Source organism: Thalassophryne amazonica, chromosome 12 (assembly GCF_902500255.1).
Source record: "Thalassophryne amazonica chromosome 12, fThaAma1.1, whole genome shotgun sequence".
Lineage (NCBI taxonomy): Eukaryota > Metazoa > Chordata > Actinopteri > Batrachoidiformes > Batrachoididae > Thalassophryne > Thalassophryne amazonica.
The window spans coordinates 26973249-26996359 of NC_047114.1; the positions used below are offsets into that span (position 1 = coordinate 26973249).

General features: G+C 42.8%; 1 protein-coding gene across 2 annotated transcripts in view; it reads left to right on the plus strand.

Moving 5' to 3' along the window:
- zgc:154006 (uncharacterized protein LOC563016 homolog) overlaps window positions 1–23111 on the plus strand; it is a 65464-nt gene that overhangs the window by 12411 nt on the left and 29942 nt on the right. For both annotated transcript variants that reach the window (XM_034182447.1, XM_034182449.1), the window contains exons 3-4: window positions 348–551; window positions 1163–1324. In XM_034182447.1, the coding sequence (XP_034038338.1) occupies window positions 348–551; window positions 1163–1324 (366 nt within the window). The remainder of the gene's footprint in view (window positions 1–347; window positions 552–1162; window positions 1325–23111) is intronic.

The window sequence follows — 23111 nt, forward strand, 5'->3', positions numbered from 1 at the left end:
TGAGAGATTGTTTCCATTTCTGGACCCAGAGGTGCACTGAGGCCGCAGGAAGTTGACTCTAGTGGAGCATGAGGTTGTTTTTAACTTCACATGAACGCAAGCAGCAGTCCCTCCACTCAACACAGTTCTCACTTTAAAAACAAGTCACCATGACGCAAAATCACATTATGTAATGTTTACATTTAAGCCATAGTTCACGAGTGCTGAAGCATGGGAGGGGGGGTGGGGGTGGGGTGTTTAACACAGCAAGGGTCATTCCTATAAAATAAGATATGTTTGTAGCCTCGTTTAAATGTACATGACTTTAACCAGCTGTGATTGCGGTTACTTCTGTTTTTGACTTGAAGGGCATCATCAACATTATCTTTGTGATCGGGGTAAACCCGATGTCTCAGAGCTCGCAAAGTATGCTGTACAACCCCATGCTGATGATGTGCCAGAACATCCAGGGCAGCCCCAGCCTCAGTGGCAGTGCGGGAGCTAGTTTTCCAGGGGGATATCCTTTGTACACCCAATACCTACACCACTACTGCTACATGGACCCTGAGGAGGTTAGTGATGCTATTCTATTGTATTTTATATAATGGCTGAGTGGATCCTTGTCATTTGATTGGTGGCTTGTATGTCAAGTGACATGGATTATTCATACCATTTGCCCTTGTGTTTCATTGACCGTGCAAGAGTTCTTTTTAGCATGCAATTTTGGTGCTATATGGAATGTGTTATTGCACACCCCAACCACTGGAGATAACTGATGCTGCTAATTCTTCTAACACACACACACACAAAAACTAAACAAAACAAATCCACTACACTGAGGAACTAGTCTTTTTTTTTTGTTCCACTGGACTCCTATTTAAAGTTTGTGTTGGAATTAGCAGCAGTGGAATACCAAAATGTAAGCCCCTTTTCTGTTGTTTATAAATTAATATAATATCAAATGACAAGGATCTATTTTAGCTGTTACATAAAACAAAAAATGAATGTTTTTAAATTCTTTCAATGGAACAAATATTTCATGAACATACCTTTGGAATTGGCGAAGCCGAGTTGAATGGTATGTTCTAGCTTTCACCTCATGAAATATTTGTACCATTGAACTCAAACATTCATTATTTACATACTATTCTATTCTGTTATGTTTGGACTCTTGTGCCAACAGGCAGTTGCATTGGTGTTGGGTCTGATGGTGGTGCTGGCACTGTCCCTGGCTGCTTACTATGCCTACAAGACCCGGAGCAAAATGTGGCGCCATGGGAAAGCTAACATCTACTGGGATGAGCCGCTAGTCCAAATCCCAGAGGGCCAGGCTGTGCAAGACTGGGTGAATAAACCTTATTTCTTATTTATTTTCTCTGTCAAAAGGAGCAATTGAATGGATGTTTGTTTGCAATTCTGTGTCAGTGCATCAGTAAGTGGAAGTCAGAGTGAAGAAGTTACACATATGTTTTAGTAGATCCAAGACCTTCAGGTCCACACAGTACAGAAAGACGATGAAACTACAGCCTGAGTGATGTCAGCATCACCAGATATTTGATTTATCTACTGTTAACTTTCTGGTTCAGCTCTAATGAAAACAGAGTCATGATCATCCTGGCTGCTGAGTGACTATGGGCTTCACAAAGCCGGTTGCAGTTGACTTGGAGAATATTTATTCTTGACACACACAGGTTTCACTCTGACTGATCATTAACCACATTTCAGATAACAGCTCCTGAGAAGCCGTGAAAAAAAAAATAGGAAGAAAAAGCAGCAATGCAAGAGGATCTCTTGTGAAGGCAAAAAGATCAGAGATCACTTTATGAAGACATTCACCTCATGACAAGGTATCAAGTTTCAGGTTGCTTTCAAAAGTATCACATCATGGCTAAAATTTACTTTGTCTTGAAATCCCAGTTGTTATAAAATACATTTTTTTTATGTTGTTTGTCACAAAATTGGAACAAACTCTGCTGGTAAAGTTTCTATTTGGGGCATTCCATGCTCCGGAAACATTTGTAGATAACAGGGTGGAAGCGCATGTGTATGGTTCAAAGTTCATGCTGCATTCAATAGAAACTAGGAACTCATTTTTTTCTCTGTAAAAAAAAAAACAAAAAAAACTTTTAACTGAGCTATGATAAAACATGAGTCTGCCCAATGACTCAATTCAGCAAACCAAGTAAAAACGGTGTATCTGGGGGAGGTGATGGTGTAGTGATTAAGGTGTTGGGATTGAGACCAGAAGATCCTCGGTTCAAATCCCCGCCAGACTGGAAAATCACTAAGGGCCCTTGGGCAAAGTCCTTAATCCCCTATTGCTCCCGGTGTGTAGTGAGCGCCTTGTATGGCAGCAGCCTGACATCGGGGTGAATGTGAGGCATAATTGTAAAGTGCTTTGAGCGTCTGATGCAGATGGAAAAGCGCTATATAAATGCAGTCTATTTACCATTTATTTATTTATCTGTAACTAACACAACCACTCACAAGTAGCACAGCAGACCGTTGCGTTGTCTTACCCAGGAAATATTGTAATGTGCAAAGTCTGTGGCACGCAGTCATTTTATGATGTAGACGTGAACATTGTGCAATCATACCGAAAACACTGTGTGTTGCTGTGAGTCCATATGTGTCACACGGCCGTGGACCAACGTGCACAGCTGAACGGCCTGTCACAGCTGTAATACACATCATATTTCAGATAAACTGTCGGTCCACCTCATGATTTAGAAGTTCTATCTGTAATATTATTTTGTCATGGCTGTAACTGTATCAGCGTGTCTCTGGCGGTAGACCAGCGTGCGTCTCTTTCTCTGTCTCTCTCGGATACGACTCTTTGGATCCTTACTGCCGGTTTAGATTGGACCGTGGTTTATACATGCGCTCACCACACAGATAACCACTACACACACACACCCCGCCACATGTCTGAGTGGGTCGGAGCACAGTCTGGGTTTTCAGATGGCTGTCCTCTGCAGTTCTTATTCCCTCCCAGATGTGGTACAAATTGTGTTTTTTTTTTTTTTTTTTTACATTCTGCCTGATTCGGCTTGGCTCATGCTCATTCGTATTAAGTGTGACAGAGCCGTATGAATTGTGCATAGGGAGCCTCAAAGTGTCCTTTTTGTCTTTTTTTCCCATGGGATTGTTTGGACTGTGAAGGCTATATCTGTTGTATTATTTGTTTACAATGGAGAGTAGAGGTGGGCGATAGCGGGAATTTTGGTATTGCTCTGATTCCAAGTAAATACAGGCCCAGTATTGCCGATATTGATACCGATACTTTTTCATATTTAAGTTCATGGATCCAAAAGACCTAGGATAGAATTTTGCCAAACATTGTATGTGACAACAAAATACTTTATTATCACAATCAGTATTTTTGTTTTAAAAAATTTCACTCAACACAACTTAAAACAAAATCTCCTGAGGTAAAGGGCTGACTCGAGGAGAGTGCTGAGTGGGCAGGCCAGGCTGAGCCTACCTGCATGGCTGTTGGTTGGCGCTGCTGAGCCACGTAATGGTGCAACAAAAGATGGGGGGGGTTGAGCTACTCCGTGTTGTGTGACACAGCGCAGTGCTGCTCTTACAGACAGAGAGTAGACTTTGATGAATCTGCCTGTGCAGCAGTCAATGTGTGCGGGACAGAAAAAAGCTTGAGTATCAATCTTTTTACATGAGGATCATTCAATATCAATACCAGCGTTGGTATCGATATTATCGATATTAGAATCGATCTGCCCACCTCTAATTGAGAGAAGGCTGTACAGGATTGATGCTACACAAGCAGCCCTTGAACTGGGACATCCTAGTTACGCCACTTATTACTTAGACAACTACACCCTTAGAAGCATGCAGCCGCTGAATTATGACTGTATGTTGTGAAAGTGTTGAATTTGTAGAGACATTCACTTATGTATCTCGGCAGTGACATACATGTCTCTGAGTCCTCAGCCTTTCAGCTCGAGAGGTGCCTGGGAAGAGCTTATGGAGTCATGAAGTCAGTGGACAGAAGTGTTTGGCATGTTGATATATTTGCAAGAGAATGAAGGTCCAAGTCTTTGGCATCCGGCTGCTTCCTGTCTTACTGTTTTGTTGTGAGACTTGGATGCTAACCAGTGACCTAAGGCTAGGCATACACTACGATTTTTTCAATCGTTGTACTTGGCTTCTGCTCAAACTGTGCAACAAAACCGCAGGTTTAAAACTTCAGAGCGCATGATTCATGGTCTCACACTGTACGGGCCGGCGCTCTGATGCGATCTGACTAGAGGTGGGCGGATCGATCCTAATATCAATAATATCGATACCAACGTTGGTATTGATATTGAACGATCCTCGTGTAAAAAGATCGATACTCAAGCTTTTTTTCTCTCCCACACGCACTGACTGCTGCACACGCAGATTCATCAAAGTCTACTCTCTGTAAGAACAGCGCTGCGCGGAGCAGCACACCCTTGTATTGTGGTTTGTCAGCCCTCTACCTCAGGAGATTTTGTTTTAAGATGTATTGAGTGATAATTTTTTAAACAAAAATGTTGATTGTGATAATAAAGTATTTTTGTTGTCACGTACAATGTTTGGTGAAATTCTATCCTAGGTCTTTTGGATCGTTTGGATCTATGAAGCTTAAATATGAAAAAATATCGGTATTGATATCGGCAATACTGGGCCTGTATTTACTTGGTATCGGATCAATACCAAACTTCCTGGTATCGCCCACCTCTAGATCTGACTGCTCACATTGTACATTCAGAAACCACACGTCGGCGTTGTGTTTCCGGAAGCAAAATTTAAACAGAAGAAGAAGTAGTTGGAGAACACGGAAGTGGGGACGCTCACATGTAAAGATGAGGCTCACCAGAGTGAAACACACAGCTTTATTAACAATTTGTACAATTCTTTGTGGCGATAGCGCCAAAAAGAAAAGACAACGACGTCTTTGGTGTAGGAAATGGCTGGGCAGACGTGGTCAATATTGTCTGTCAATTTTACAGCGAGAACTGGAGGTACGCAGCAAACAGACCTTTTTGACTTCCCTGCCTTTTCTGGTTTGTCTACCAACGTTCAGGACAATCAGAAGTAAATACTCATTCACAGTATGCTTAGAGTGTGTCTGTAGCCTGTTAATTTTGTAATTCTGTAAACGTTTACTGCATATCTTGCCAATAAATGTTTAGATCCAAATTCGATCACTCAGTAAACAAATACGAGGTCTGTTAGAAAAGTATCTGACCTTTTTATTTTTTTCAAAAACCATATGGATTTGAATCACGTGTGACTGCATCAGCCAAGCTTGAACCTTCGTGCGCATGCATGAGTTTTTTCACACCTGTCGGTTGCGTTATTCGCCTGTGAGCAGGCTTTGAGTGAGCAGTGGTCCACCCCTCTCGCCGTTTTTTTTTCATTTTTTTTTTTATTGCGAATAAATGTAGCTTTGCTGCATCAATTTTTTTCCAGAAACTGTGAGAGACCTCCAGGTGGACACCATTCGGAAAATTAATATGGCTTTCAGGGAAGATTTTATTGGGATTATACAGATTAAGGAGTGTTACTGCCACTTTAAGGACAGCCCACAACTGCTGAGAGCGTGTCAATTGGCGCTCCCAAACAACCAGATCATTTCCAACGTGAAGGCTTTGTTGATCCGGGATCTCGTCTGACTTTCACAAAAAGGCAGAACTGCGTTGCTTTGCGCCGTGACGCGCGGTGGAGCCGCTCCTCTTTCCATGACAAAAACTCCTGTAACAGTGGAATGTGCGCAAAGCAACTCTGTGATGAAGCCTTCCAGGACATGTTGGGGCAGGTCCAGCTCATGCACAATCACAATCGGATAATCACACGACTGAAAAGCAACCGGAATCCATCTGAAATCCACCTTTAAGCCGTCCTGTGAGACCAACACCGAGGTGGTTTTGTCCTGCGTAATGAACGGCTCCGTGGCGCGTCCCTCCGCTTTTCTTTCCATGAAAAAAACTCCTGTAACAGTGGAATGTGCCGTAAAGTGCTGATGTCCACGACTTCTGCCTTTTTGTGAAAGTCAGACGAGGTCCCGGATCAACAAAGCCTTCACGTTTGAAATGATCTGGTTGTTTCAGCAGAGTCTGAGCATGTCGATTGGCGCGGCGCGCTCTCAGCAGTTGTGGGCCGTCCTTAAAGCGGCAGTAACACTCCTTAATCTGTATAATCCCCATCAAATCGTCCCTGAAAGCCATATTAATTTTCTGAACGGTGTCCACCTGGAGGTCTCTCACAATTTCTGGAAAAAAAAAAATTGATGCAGCAAAGCTCCAAATCGTTCAGACATTTATTCGCAATAAAAAAACGACGAGAGGGGTGGACCAGTGCTCACACAAAGTCTGCTCACAGGCGAATGACACAACCGACAGGCGTGAAAAAAACTCACGCATGCGCACGAAGATTCAAGCTTGGCTGATGCAATCACACGTGATTCAAATCCATATGGTTTTTGAACAAAATAAAAAGGTCGGATACTTTTCTAACAGACCTCGTATTCTACATCGATGGTTTATATCTGGCACATATTGTTATATGGCTGGGGGGGCCTGGCTGCCGGTTTGTTTCTGTTTTTTGGTTTTCCTCCCAGGTGGCTTGCGTTTGGGACTGAGTGGCTGTGTTGCTGAGGCTGTCAGGACCTCACCCTGATCACCTGCGACTCGTCAGGACTCACAGCTGTGGTGCATCTGGATGGATTGGAACATGTTGGCATTTAAGACTGGAGTGCACAGTGTGTATTTGCCAGAGACTCGACCTTGTGACCAGACGGGTGAGATCGTCGTCTCGGGAGCCATCTCATCAACAGCGGATGCTGAGAACGTCCAGGTTTGATGCACAGTCTGTGAAAGAGGAGGGGGTGAGGTCTCACGCTCGTCAGCACACTTCCTGAGGTACGTTAGATTTTGTGACTAACATTTATACAGTCAGTAAATGTGGTGTCCCTCACACCTTATTATATTGAGCTGTTTGTTAGTCATGTATCAGCTTCCACTGCGGTGGAGTTTTGTGAACTGGATGTTCCATGCCTGCAGGTTGGGAAGCTGATCAGTAATCAAGCCAGGAAGTGTTTGCTGTTTGTACACCTTTAAGTGTTCTGTGTGTAGAGTGTGGACTCACATAATGGTTCCTTCTTTCACAGACTCGGTTGTTGCGGCCACCTGGGGGGTGTCGGCGGGGTCCTTGGGTCCGAAACAGCTTCTGGCTCCGGACCATTAGCGCTGCTGGGAGCGCACCACGCCAGGCCGCACCTTTTTGTTGTTATATTATCACTGTTATGTATTAAATTCAGTTAGCCTTTGTACCGTGCTCTGCTTATTTCATACTGGGTCCTTCAAACGCTGGTCGGTTCTCCGAGCTGCGTCCGACACATAACAGTAGTCTCTGGCCAAACATCACGGACCCAGCGGTAGCAGAGACGGTAACGCGCCGGGAAGGCGGCAGCAGACGTTCAGTGGTTATCCGGATCAGTTGCGGGTGCTCTCCGCCCGGAAGGTGCGTGTTTGAGACCCATTACTGGATACTGATTTGTGCTCTCTTGCAGCCGTGTCCCTGTGTTGTGCCTTATCCGTGGGTCGTGGTGGAGTGTGACTGGCGACGGCTTCGCGTCACACTCCGACCGGATAAGAGGTTTAAACGGGAGCTGCAAGAGTGCGTTTGTAATGGGTTCACGCGCACGGCGGAGCTCTGTTAGCACGGGTCGCTGGGCTTCCTGTGTTACAGTCGTAGCCCCGTTTCCCCGGACAAAGGTAACTACTGCGTCTGTTGTTTCAGCTCCGGCGTTATTTAGTTGAGCACATTTTGGTTGTGTGTTGCACTCAGCTGCGCACATAAGAGCAGCTCGTTTGTTTTTTCTGTCGCCAAAGGGCTTTTTTCATTTTTTGCACTCTGGTTCCCCCTTGTGGTGACTGAATCACGTTACCGTCAAGCTCTTGAGTAGGAACAGGTGTGTTCCATTTGGTTGAGCTTGACGGTATAACTCACTGATTTGTTTTGTGTTAGTTCATTTTGTGTGGGTGTTTTTTGAGTTGGTTTTTGTGTGGGATTTTATTTTTTTGTTGTCCACTATTTGTCTGGGGTTGTGACCCTGCAGCCTGTCTGACAAAGAACAAAAAAAAACAAAAAACCAAAAAAAAAGGACCCAAACAACTGTGTGTTGGTCTGTTTGTTTTTTCTTTTATTTCTTTTGTTTCACATCCCCAGGGTTAGATGGAACGGTCCCCTGGGGGGTGATGGGGTGGTACTTGGGTTGTTTTTTCTCTTTGTTTTTTGTTATGCCCTCTCTTCTCCTCTGACTCCAGCCGGGTGTGCCGTAGTGTTGGCATTGCTGGAGGGGTGCAGTTAGGTTGTGCTGGGCGTTTCCCAGGTAGCCTCTGCACCCGGGAGGGGAGGGGGGGGGGTTTGGGGTGTCTTTTTGTTTTCCCCCCCCAGTTTCCGCCCTCAGGGTTTGACTGTGGTGTCCTCTGGGGGGGAAAGGGCGTTGGGTCCATCTAGCCGTGGACGGCCGGGGCTGGGTCCATTGGTCGTGAGGGGAGGCGTCTCCTGGGGTTGACGAGTGGTCCTCTGGGAGGCGCTGGTAGTCCCCGTGGGTGACGTTGGATCCCAGAGGGACCTCGGCCGTGGTTATTACTCCTGGAGCTGGCGGGTGGCCCTCTGGGGGGTGTTGGTCCCTACGTGTCGTTTGGGGGGAGGAGGGGGGGTATTTTGGCATTTTTGTTTGTGAGCTCAAGTTTGGGTTTTTCTTTTCTCCCCTTCCCTGGGGTTTGATGGAACGGTCCTCTGGGGGGGGGGAGGGGGGGTGTTTTAGTATTTTTGTTTGTAGGCTTGGGTTTGGGTTGTTTTTCCTTTCTCCCCTTCCCTGGGGTTTGATGGGACGGTCCCCTGGGGAGGGGGGGGTGTTTTGGTTGTTTTGTTTTATGACTAATCACACATGTTTGGATAAAGGCTGACCGCACAGGTGTAAGAACTCCTGGCCACACCTGTGGTAAGAGACTGTCAGAAACAAGGGCAAAGATGCAGCCAGTTCAACCAGTCTGTTGGAGGATGAACGCAGACGCGGTTTCCAGCCATGGTCCCTGGAGGGGGGTGTTTCTCCTGGGCCAGGTGTGTGTGGTCGCCGGGAGGCTTCCCGTGAGGGTGGGGTACTGTTATATGGCTGGGGGGGCCTGGCTGCCGGTTTGTTTCTGTTTTTTGGTTTTCCTCCCAGGTGGCTTGCGTTTGGGACTGAGTGGCTGTGTTGCTGAGGCTGTCAGGACCTCACCCTGATCACCTGCGACTCGTCAGGACTCACAGCTGTGGTGCATCTGGATGGATTGGAACATGTTGGCATTTAAGACTGGAGTGCACAGTGTGTATTTGCCAGAGACTCGACCTTGTGACCAGACGGGTGAGATCGTCGTCTCGGGAGCCATCTCATCAACAGCGGATGCTGAGAACGTCCAGGTTTGATGCACAGTCTGTGAAAGAGGAGGGGGTGAGGTCTCACGCTCGTCAGCACACTTCCTGAGGTACGTTAGATTTTGTGACTAACAGTTATACAGTCAGTAAATGTGGTGTCCCTCACACCTTATTATATTGAGCTGTTTGTTAGTCATGTATCAGCTTCCACTGCGGTGGAGTTTTGTGAACTGGATGTTCCATGCCTGCAGGTTGGGAAGCTGATCAGTAATCAAGCCAGGAAGTGTTTGCTGTTTGTACACCTTTAAGTGTTCTGTGTGTAGAGTGTGGACTCACATAATGGTTCCTTCTTTCACAGACTCGGTTGTTGCGGCCACCTGGGGGGTGTCGGCGGGGTCCTTGGGTCCGAAACAGCTTCTGGCTCCGGACCGTTAGCGCTGCTGGGAGCGCACCACGCCAGGCCGCACCTTTTTGTTGTTATATTATCACTGTTATGTATTAAATTCAGTTAGCCTTTGTACCGTGCTCTGCTTATTTCATACTGGGTCCTTCAAACGCTGGTCGGTTCTCCGAGCTGCGTCCGACACATAACACATATATCTCATTTAAAGTCTTGATTCCATTTTCTTTTGGATGATGATATTTTCACCGTACGGTGATAATATCCTTCCACGCTATTTTCACCGTATGGTTATCTCAGTATTATTAATTCAGACTATGATAATAATAGGCCATTTTCACAGTACAGTGATTTACAAGCTCACAAAAATTACCTACTGATCTGGGTAATTTGTAACAGTGCACAACTTCAAAAATGGGTGTCATCTCGTGTATTAATCATGTATGCTGTATGTAATATAGCTTATGGAAGTGGCTGTTCGCACGGCCGCCGTGTCCATAACTCTCATTTGGCTATTCGCACAGCAAGACTCTGGTGGCAAAACTTGGAACTACTTGTATAAACAAATGTAGCGGGATGAAGGTCCCAGGTCCTGATTGAAAAGACGTTCCCACTAGGTTGGCTAATGGGGAATTCCCCTTTGGCTGACCTGGTAGAGGAATGGTCTTTAGTGCGAGCCGTCTGGGTTCGATCCCACCGCCGTCCTGGCCACGAAGGTCCTGCGGTCACACAAACATACTGCATTAAATGAGAGTTATGGACACGGCCGCCATTCAAATAGGGTTGGCCTTTTGCCACCAGAATCTTGCTGTGTGAATACTGAAATAAGAGTTATGGACACAGCTGAATTTAAAAAAAGAAAAAAAAATCATGAAAATTGAAAAATCTTCAAGGAGTTATGACATCTTGAATGCAGTATGTTTGTTTATACAAGTAGTTCCAAGTTTTGCCACCAGATTCTTGCCGTGCGAATAGCCAAATGAGAGTTATGGACACACCCGCCGTGTGAATAACCACGGCCATAGCTTATCTCCTGTGTAAGCTTCATTGACTCAATTATGGAAAGAAACAATTTCCTTTGTGATTGAATATGCAAAACTTTTTTTTTAATTCACAAAAATATTTAAAAAACAGGAGTTAAAAAAATACTAAATTTATCATTTGTTCCATGATTGCTGATTCTGGAAACCTTTAATACTTACTACTTTACCCTTAAACTGTTGAATTAAAAACTGAGTCAACAGCTTTCCTTTGCTTGCTCTGGACACATCGGAAAGCTGTTGACGTAGGTAATTTTTCAACTTGATAACCAGTCATTTTTGACCAGGCATGTCGGTACTTGAATGAAAGCTCTCTTTGCAAGGAATTCAAATGTTATCCTCATATTGATTCAGGGTAGCACTGATATAGCAGTGATTAGCACCTTAAGGGTAGGTTAATGAAATTACAATTAAATGAATGCAAATGAGCATTTAAGTTACAGCCCAAAGATCAAGAGCGCTCCCTATTGTGGTAGTCATAGCTTTGACCTCGTCAGTAGGTCAAATGAAATGGGTAAACGATAGTTTTTTCCACAAGAGCACAAAACATACACACTACAAAAATTCTAATGTACACTTTTCATTATTATCATATAAAATGATAATCAAATGTGACTAGTAGGCATACCGACAGATTTCGGTTACAGTTATATACTGGAATAATGCACAATTTCATAAAGTTGTTCTTTGGTTGTAATTGATGCCTCCTGTACTCTTGTGAAAATGTTGAACCATCTCCAAAATTTGGCAATTTGATATATAGACTATCAAAGAAAATTTGATCTCAGAAAGAGTAAGACCTGGCCCTTCTGATAAAATGTAAGTCTTACTCCTAAAGAGTAACACTTGGTCTGGAAATGTAATGCCTCTTATTGTGTTACTAAAGTGAATAACAACAAAATAGCAAAGTGTTTTCAAATCTTTATTAAGTATCCACCATGTAATACTACATGCATAAGTCACTACATATATACAGCTTTCGCCAACTGGACCAAAAACATACAAAAACATGGACTTTACAAAGATCATAAAATGGGAAGATGATCATTCCAGCCTTTATAAATATCACGGTCACACAACACTGAGATCAGTCCTCTAGCAACTAAATATATCCATATAGCACAACACTAAGATCAGTCCACTGGTAAGTAAAATATGTCCATGCACATCTTGTAACACACACCTAGTACTTCACCTTCACAGTCAGCACACACAAGTGTCTCATGGACACACAACACTGAGATCAGTCCTCTAGCAACTAAATATGTGCATGCACATCATGTAACACTTGATCCACATGAAACACATAACAATACTTCACTTTCAGAGTAAGCATACACATACGAGGTCTGTTAGAAAAGTATCCGACCTTTTTATTTTTTTCAAAAACCTGATGGATTTGAACCTTTGTGTGCATGCGTGAGTTTTTTCACGCCTGTCGATTGCGTCATTTGCTTGTAAGCAGCCTTTGTGTGAGGATGGGTGTAGTCTCTCGTCGGATTTTCTTTGCAAAGAAAATGGCCGAACAACTGGAGCAGCGCGACTGCATCAAATTTTCCACAATTTCTTGGATAGTCACACGACTGAAAAGCCACTGAAAGCCGTCTGAATCTTCCGAATGGTGGAAGAGTTGGGCATGTCAGAACATGTCCTGTGAGACTTCAACATGGTGGCGCTTTTGCTGCGCCATCAGCTTCGTGCCAAAGCCATCGGCATGAATTTTGCTGCAACTCTTTTCATGGCAAAATCTTCTGTCACAGTGGAATGTGCCGAAAGAGTGCTGATGTCCACCTCTTCCACAATTTCTCGGATAGTCACACGACGGTCCCGCATCACCACAGCGTTCACTTTGGAAATGATCCGTTCATTTCAGCATGTTGATGGCCGACCGGAGCGCGGCTCGCTCTCCACCGTTGTGCGGCCGTCTTTAAACCGGTTGTACCACTCCTTAATCTGTGTGATGCCCATAGCATTGTCACCGAAAGCCATCTGAATAATCCGAATGGTTTCCACCTGGCTGTCGCCCAGTTTCTGGCAAAATTTGATGCAGTCACGCTGCTCCAGTTGTTCCGCCATTTTCCTTGCAAAGAAAAAACGACGAGAGACTACACCCATCCTCACACAAAGGCTGCTTACTGTTGTGTGGGCCGCTGAAGAGGAGGTACTGCTGGCCCACCACCACAAGATGGCGCCCTGCTTGAAGTGCGGGCTTCAAGCACGAGAGGGCGTCGGCTTTGCTGGAGGTGACAGCTGTCAACAATCAACACAAGCTGTCACCCATCATCACCACTACAAAGACCGGACTGCAACTCCACCTCCTCGCCGAGAAATCAACTACCATTCAGGTAATTTCTCTGCTGCCTGACACTGTGTGTGTTTAACCTGAACTTCTATTTGCAGCCGTTTTCCTGGAGTGTTTCCTTATCTGGAGGATTGGCGTTTGGTGTGACAGCGACGGCTTCGCCTCACACCCCAACTCAGATAAGTGGTTGACCAGGAGCTGCACGAGTGTGTGTGATTGGAGGTGGAGGTTTTCCCTCCTTTACTTAAGACAGACTGTGGATTACTGAGTGTGCGAACTCACACTCATCTGGACTGTCTTTGTTCTCTGCCAGCAGTACCGGGTCTGACTGCTGAAGACAGCGGCCACCTGGGGCGCAGGGCTGGTTGGTGTTGGAAGCTGTGTGGGGATCCAGCTCTTGTCTCTCCAGGCGTCTTCTATCGTCGAGCCTGCCCACACCTCACCTGGTGTATGATTGACAGTCACCATATTGTTATTGTCTGTACGTTGTTGTGCGATTCACAACATTAAATTGTTACTTTTTGGCTTATCCATTGTCCGTTCATTAACGCCCCCTGTTGTGGGTCCGTGTCACGTCACTTTCACAACACTTACAAGCAAATGACGCAATCGACAGGCGTGAAAAAACTCACGCATGCGCACGAAGGTTCAAGGTTGGCTCATGCAAGCACACGTGATTCAAATCCATCAGGTTTTTGAAAAAAATAAAAAGGTCGGATACTTTTCTAACAGACCTCGTATAATGTCACACGGTCAACTCCTCATACACAGTTAGCGGACATGTATATTGTCTCAGGGTCATGCACACCAACACAACAGGAGTGAAACCACTGTTCAGAAGTTTCACAGCCAATCCACTGAATCAGTGCATCTCTGTTCACTTCCCTAGGTGGGTCTTCGCGGTAGCACACCTTGCACAAGTCAGACTCATTTTCAACATTGCCCCTTCTCTTCTTACTACTGGTACCAATAGCCTTGTCGGCTTTTCTTTTGGCACCACGTTTGTTGTTAAACCTGCTCAGTCTTCGAACTTCATGAGGTTTTCCTCTCCTCTTGATAGCAGACAACTGTATCTCTCTAAGAACTGAGAGGTCTGTTACTACACTGGTAGATGGCATGCTGTCCACAACATGTTCAGTGGGGCAGCTTATGTCATTGTCCACACTAAGGGCTTCAACAGCTGGTTCTGGCAAGGCTTCAACAACAGCTGGTTCTGGCAATTGTTCAAGTGGACTTCTTGATTCCATTTCAAGAAACATGCAAGCCAAGCCTGTCATTGAAGCGATCAGTTCTGCAGGTAGTAAGAACGAGGGCAAGTCATTTGGTCACTTCAGTAGCCTTGTTAAATCGCTGATTTGCGGTCAAGATTGCATGTGACTGTCTCTGAGTAACACATAACCCATGTGCCACATGCAGTGACTCTAGTCTACTGTTAGACTTAGACCACCTGCTGCCTGTAGCAAGTTCAGCAAGATCCTGGTCAAGGTGCCTAGCCAGACAGATCTGGTGATGACATGGCAATTTATATTGACTGGCAAATGTGCAAGAGCACTTCTTGCTTTCCAGGCATACACTGTAAGTCTTGCCACCGTCTGTCACTGGATAATCCCCAGAAGATGACACTTCCCCCACAAACATGTTTGCATTTGGCTTATAATTCCCTCTAATTTTCACCACAGAAAAATCTGTCATCTCAGCAAACATGCGTTGCATATCGGCTTCGGTGTTAACATAATGGACAGATGTGGCATGTTGCAAGAACTGGTGATACTCTCTTTCTTCATCCAATACTTGGTTGTGGAACATAAGACTCTTAACACAGTCTGTCAGAGAGGAGCTTGAAGATAGCAAATGCTTCACCTTGGCATTTTCTGACTCCACTCAGTTGTTTGTGTTATTACCAAATGTACCAACAGGGTCTCGCAGGTGCATGGCCCACATATGCTTCTCTGGTAGCCAACTTACTTGGATGTACTGGTGCATCTCCTCATTCTGAGTCAACAAATCAAGCAACAGTTCAACCATGTGTTTATCAGATCTGGCATAAACTATCTGTCTCATAGTTCTGAAGATCTCCTCCTTCTCATTTGCTGGCAGTAGTAAGTCACTCACTTTCTTCTTAAAGTTCTTCAGCACATGAAATGTACAAAGGGGGGACCCTAGCATTTGTCAGGTTGTCTTGCACTGCTGTTATTTCATTCTGATCTTTGTCCACCATTACAGTCATTGTCCTTGTGGTATCCCCATCGCATCTTCGAACTCTTTGACCATGCGGTCCAATGACACGGTACTCTCATCAGACACAAAAGCATAAAACACTACTCTACCTCTACCAAGGTTGTCTTGGACCATTACCTGATAGAGTGGAAATCCATATTTATTAACCTTGTAGGTGCTGTCCATAAAGAGCACCTCTTGGTACTGGTGATACATGTCAATCATCTTCTTTGATGCAAAACACACCATCTGGAACTCCTGCTCCTCAGACATGTGGACAGAAACCCTCCCTTCATCTCCAATTTCTTCAAGCAGGTCACACAAGGTATCCATATTGTCAGATTTGGACTTGAACTTTGAACGCAGGTTGTGAATATCTTTCATGGTCACCACTTTGTTGTACTTGGTGGAGACAAACTCTTTCAGCTGTTTGACACCAGGATTCAGGGCAAGTATGTCAAACATCTTGAAGCTGATCCCCGTCCAAATGTCGATTTGAAGGATAAAACAGTAGGTTCATCATCCAAACTGTGATTGTGCTCCATATTTGACTTTGTTACTACCAGAAAGCTCCCTGAATAGGAGAGTGACACCATTGCTCCACAGGTACCTGCAACATACCAATAGAAACACCATTACAGTGATGTATGAATTGCATGAAGGAGTATGGCATGACTATGCATTGTGCGTATTGTAGGTGGCACGATGCAACCCATTTGCACACAAATCAATTTCTTGACTCTTCTGGGTACTCCCACAGCAAAAATCCAGTTACTGGTTTTTATGAAGAAAAAACTGAGTTGGTAAGGGCATTACAAATGTACAGAACAATAAATGTCAGGAGCTGAAGGTAATCTGTTCTCTCTAAAATTCAATTTAGGGGTGAACTAACGGCATCAGACACACTGTGCACTTGGAATAAATTTTGGAAATGGTATATACATTTATTTTTGAATTACAGAATGTATTGTGATTTAACATATTCTGGTCAGTTTCTCCCGGAGCATAGGTGGCGCTACCAGTACATTACATGCCATGACACATAGTGTTGAAAACACACATGTAATGTTCCATACATATTCATTAAAGTACTGAGAATTAGCTCATGGACTAATCATGTAACGACATGTATTTGACTCTTATGGAGACTCACCTTTGCTTTGGTCGCACTCCGTGGCCTTGGACCTTGGGTTTTCCATAATGCAGACAACAGTATGAAATTGAGCCATACTTAAAACAGTCAGGAATAGGGGTCTTTCTTCGCTTGTTCTCCACAGCAACTGAGGAAGATGATTTGATCCGAAAAACACTGCCAGTGTCCTGAAAAGATGCATGCATGAGTGACATTTGTGAACCTGCATGTGTTGTTATAGGGAAATTGTATGATGTCTGATGCACAATTCAGAGGAGATAACTTAAGCCCATAAAATAACTTAAGTGACTTTGAGACAACTGAAATATGTGATGGGCAAGTCAACTGGTGGTTTTTCCCATACTAGTACCAGACATATCTACCCTGGACTCCACCAAAGAGTTGTATTTAATTTTGTGTCACAGTCATTAGTGTCAATACATAATAAGCTACATATACTTGACACTATCAGTACTTTTAAATTTAACAGCCAGCAGTGCTACATTGTTTTCTTCAATAAATATGAAAACAAAATCAGCAGAAATGACTGACAATCACTAGTACTAAGCAGGTCTGCAATTCACTGAGAGACCACTTGCTTTATTTGACCACTTTTTGGACTGCCCAAAGCATGGACTATCATACCATATTATACATGCAATTCAACATGGACAAGGTTCATGTCTGTTTACAGACAAGAGAAAATTCTTTCTTTATCCCTAACAAGGGGTATGATCTATACATAACTTTAAGCATTTTTTTACAACTACAGCAGAAAAAGTATTAAAATCAAAGCAAATGCACTGGTGTTCGGCATACTCAGAAAATATGACTTTTTTTTCCAACAATCATGATTCAATGAATAATCACAAAGAGACCTGGCAATATACATGTACTGTATGTTGGGTTAGCATCATGGCATACTTGCTTTAATGTGCAACTACAGTCAAAAGTTGCAAGGTACCAGATGTACAATTCTCATATAGACCTAATGCAAAAGTATTTTTTAACCTGTCTGGGACCAGAGAATGAGCGAGATAGGGCCAACATATACCTTTCTTGTAGATAATTTAGCCAATTATAATTTGTAAAATGCCAAGAAGTTGAACCACAAGGATCAAATTCCTGCCCAGATATGAATGTCAGTTTGTTTGAGTGTTTGAAACTTTTCAATCCTAGGGGACAACTTTGCTTGTTTTTTTGGGGGGTTTTTTGTGTGTGTGTGTGTGTGTGTGTGTGTGTGTGTGTGTGTGTGTGTGTGTGTGTGTGTGTGTGTGTGTGTGTGTGTGTGTGAATAACTGCATTTTTTTTAATGTGTACATGGTGTATGCAACCTTGTCTGACAATACATAATCTTTTTTTTTTGTCATGAAAATACTATTAGCTCAAATACTTCCTAATGACCAACACAGATAAAAGTCTACACATTATAATTAACTGAAAACAAAATAACCTGGTAGCAGTAGTAGCTATAAATGTGACAGGTCTTCCTCTGAAAAGTAAGTCAGACACTGTCTCAGTACATTCAATGTTAAAAAACTGTAGCCAAACATGAAAAATTATAGCCAAGATTGTATTATTTTAGCATTTGACTAAAAAAAATTGCTACAGGGGAAGCCTTGCAATAATGCATGGTACATAAATTAATAGAGCTGAGGATTGCCAGGTATGTTGCACCTTCTGATAATATCATGTTACCTACCTCACAATCTGATATGTACCATGGTATATTGTGGTCTTATTATTACCCATTTTAAAACTGAGATACAAAAGTAACTTTATTTAAAAAGAAAAATGCTAAAATTTGAATAAGCCACTACTTATGTACATGTAGGACTCAAAGTTATCTGAAAAATCATAAACAATATTTGAATGTGAAGTCAAATACCCACAAATAAGTCAGGACAAATATGAAAACGGTATAATCGGTATCATTACGGGCAAGATGCTTACATGCTTACATGTAAGTGCCAATGGTAAATATACATGGCTCCACAGCGACGATCACACATTTGCAAGCTGATAGTTGGCGTTTGGTGCAGCACAAGTGTTGATATGTCAACCCACAGCATTCTGTCTGTTCATCAACAAAAAGTACACAGTCATAGTGACTAACTATCCATATCCAATCTTTCTTTTCATTAAGAACAAATTACTACTTGAATAGCAGCTGCAAGTTTGAGCAAACCATCCCACTGAACCAACCCCAAATCAGAAGATATAGAAACAAAAATAACATCAAAGCTCTATTATGGAAAGAAAAGAGGACAAGCCATAGTAAACTTCTCCAAAGGAGAAACAAAGTAACTGCACATATTAAACATGATTTCATCCCTGCTAAGAGTGTGACATATTATGGCCAACGAAGTGGTGATGAAATACAATACAAAATACTATACACTTCATGTTTGTAATTAAAAAGTAACAATTTAATAAGGCCTAGGATTCTTGTCAAGAGTACGACACACACAGGGTTTTTTTTTAGAAACAGGCACCATACATTCACACATTCCGATGCCAACCAAGAACTGCAAAGGAACACATGCATTTTGCACACCAATCACCAGTCAAGATCACATTCATGTCAAAGAGCTAGATTCAGCAATGTTCAACTAAACAAAATCAGCTGATGGCCATGATATGATCTTGCGTTTGGGAGTTATGGATCCACTATAACGTCAGTATAACAGCAAAACCTGTAATCCTCATTTCTAGGCCAAGCAGAGTTTGGCCTCCGTGGCACTAGTGCCATTTTGAGTTGAACACACGGCACGAACATACAATATAACTAACAAACTAACTGTAAACCCAGAACGATATTTCTACCGAAATCTGTTAACCTTGAAACTCCCCTCCAGAATCAACATAAAATTTGGTACTCAATAGACGAAACACTGTAGCATCTTTGAATCTTATGCTTCTTTTCCTAGCGTGGTTTCTGTCTGATCTTGCCATACTTTAAATACACAATCATCAAGTTAAAAAGTACATGAAGTAAATAATTACACTTCCAAGAAACAAAATCAGACGCTAGCATACCGTTGATGATGGATAAAAATAACACCAGAAAACAGTGAAAACAACTATACAATTACTTACCTTCTGAAACACCTTGAAGCTGCTCTCGAAAGCTTTGAAGCTGCTGAACTTCTGATTTGCCAGATGAACTTGGAAAGCTTCATTTGTACTTGTATTTGATTCTTGGTTCGCCATTCCTCTACAGTCTATAATATTACTCTGACCAACAAAATCTCTCAACTTGAAGTATCACGTCCGCATGCTATCGCTCTAATGGTAGAAATGAGGTTGGTTCAAATTGGACCGGATACTACGTCACAGATTCCCCCTGGCCTCTGATTGGCTGATACATACGGTGAAAATAGCCTGACACACTAGTATCACCGTACGGTGAGAATAGCTTACGAGACTATTTCAACCGTACGGTGAAAATTGTCACTCCGAAAATAGCAATACGTTTATGGGTGTATTACAAGAAATATCTATACTTTATTTGTGATTTATTGATGTCTTTTGTCACTAAATATTGGAGTATTACCCCATTCAACTTTACTTTACAGAAAATACAGCTAGGTATTCTTCTATGGACAATATGAACTCAGATATGCCTAGATTACTGACAAGGTTGCTCTTAAATCTGTAAAAGATTTAAGAAAAAACATTGTACAATTTGATCACAAGCTGACATGTACTCATAAATAATAGTTTTTTTTGTGGTGGACATTTGGCAGATTGGATTTGTAGATTGTTATCTCAGATGTTTTTGTGGTATAACATGCTGGAATTCATGTACACTCAGATCAGACTTAAAACAAGGTTATGCAAATTGGCACTGGGCCTGTCAGGTTAAGGAGTTAAAGACAGTAACAACAGTAACAGAATTCGGCATTTGAAAATTGTAATGTCAGCTGCTAGTTCACTATTCAGTTTATGCTGTATCAATTGTCTTCATTCTGTTCTATTTTGATAGACCTTCAACAATAAGGATATTGTTTTACAACTGCTTTCTCCATCCTTTTTTTTTTGTGTGTGTGTGTGGGGGGGAATCAAAAATTTGCCTCAGAGTTACGTTTACTTGTACTTTTTTTTTTCTTTTAGGGTATTTTCTGATGCATCTTCGCAATATTTGTTTTAAATTTTATTTCATTGTTGACGAAGTGATTTCTTTTTAGAAACAAACAGTACGGTGTTGTTGTTTTTTTTTTTTTTCATTTGTTGTGTTCAAAATAAATCTTCAGTTCTGTTCAATACCACAATCAGCAGTCTTTGTGTAGCCCACACAAACATTTTTCTTTGTGTATAGAAACTTAAAGTTGAACATAAATAACTATAAAATAATACCTTCTTGGGAAATTACAAAAGTATCTGCTCCATGACTGTTGCTACATACTTTTATTAACAAAATGTGCAAACACTGCAAACTTGAGGTAGATTGGTGTCACATAAAGAATACAAACACAACAGGACCACACTCAGTGGTCTTTGTTTCAGTAGCCCACACAAACATTTCTTCCATGTGAATAGAAACTGAAATTGCACATAACTAAAGAAATCTTACAAAAAAAATTACCTTTCTAACTTCCAAAAATACAAGGTCTGTTAGAAAAGTATCGGACCTTTTTATTTTTTGCAAAAACCTGATGGATTTGAATCACATGTGCTTGCATCAGCAAACCTTGAACCTTCGTGCGCATGTATGAACTTTTTCATGCCTGTCGATTGCACCATTTCCTGGTAAGCAGCCTTTGTGTGGGACGTGTGCAGTGCGCTCGGCGGATTTTCATTTCAAAGAAAAAGACAGAACGACTGGAGCAGCGCCACATCAAATTTTGCCAGAAACTGGGCGACAGCCAGGTGGAAACCATTTGGAAGACTCAGAAGGCTTTCGGTGACTTTTCAGTCGTGTGACTATCCGAGAAATTGTAGAAGAGGTGGGCATGTCACAGCATGTCCTGTGAGACTTCAACACAGCGCCGCCATCAGCAGCAGCATGAATTTCACCGTCACTCTTTTCATGGCCAAATCTTCTGTTACAGTGGAATGTACCGAAAAAGTGCTGATGTCCACCTCTTCCGCAATTTCTCGGATAGTCACACGACGGTCCCGCATCACCACAGCGTTCACTTTGGAAATGATCTGGTCATTTCAGCATGTTGATGGCCGGAGCGTGGCTTGCTCTCCACCGTTGCGTGGCTCGCTCTCCACCGTTGCGTGGCTCGCTCTCCACCGTTGCGTGGCTCGCTGTCCACCATTGCACGGACGTCTTTAAACCGGTTGTACTGCTCCTTAATCTGTGTGATGCCCAAAGCATCGTCACTGAAAGCCGTCTGAATCATCCGAATGGTTTCCACCTGGCTGTCGCCCAGTTTCTGGCAAAATTTGATACAGTCGCGCTGCTCCAGTCGTTCTGTCTTTTTCCTTGAAATGAAAATCCGCCGAGCGCACTGCACACATCCCACACAAAGGCTGCTTACCAGGAAATGACACAATCGACAGGCGTGAAAAAGTTCACGCATGCGCACAAAGGTTCAAGGTTGGCTCATGCAAGCACACGTGATTCAAATCCATCAGGTTTTTGCAAAAAATAAAAAGGTCCGATACTTTTCTAACAAACCTCGTATTTCTATTAACCAAATGTGCAATGGTGCATTTAGGTAGATGGCTTTATCCTGAACTCACAATTAAAACGTCTTGTTTTTAGGAACCCATCTGCTCAGAATGTAGTAGTCTCAATAACGACATAGGCTGCGTAGATGGAACCTGGTAGTCTTGGGAGGGATACCAAGATGACCTAGCTAGCTGACCTGCATACTGGCAATGGCCATTATACTCTGCTTCCTGTGCATCATATATCATATTCATGATATTTCTTCAAAGCCATAATTGTAAAGCTCTGTCTTTTATGTTCCTCAACTCTGATGCTACCTGCTGTCCAAGCAACTCCTCAGAGTCTGCATTCGCTGACAGAGTGTTCTGGACCTGCTGGAGCAGTGACATTTTTGCCATTTCGAGGCTGTGCTCAACCGATTTTGGCTTCGGATTTTGGAGTCTTTGTCTTTTTTAGCAGGCTGACTTGTGACCGGTGGCCTGTTGGGGATGTTTTCTTCTTCCAGCATCGCTGACTCTGGACTGGTGTTGTTTGAGGTACTTAAAACATCTGCTTCGATGTTCACAGTTGACACGTCATCTCCCTCCTCTGCTATGTCCTCTGACTCTGTGCCAAGCTGTGGGAAACAAAATAGAGAGCAGACAGACAGAGGTAAATTGATTACACAGAAGTGAAGATTTTAATCAGTTTTGCACAGGTGAGATAACGTCACACTCTACAGTGGCTAGCAAAAGTCCTCGGCCCCTTGGCATTTCACGCATTTAAACTTGTTTATGCCATTTCAACCACAAAAAGTGAATCAGGTTTCTTAATATAAAAATTTGGAAAATTATGTTCCTAAACTCAAACTGAAAACAAATATCTACAACTTGATATAAATAAATAAATAAATAATAAAAGTGACTTGGGAATGCTTGTATCCATCCCCTAACTTGTCTGAAGTAAACTGGCAATAAAACAGATTATTTACAGGTATTGTACCAAAGGGTACTGATTACTTATGC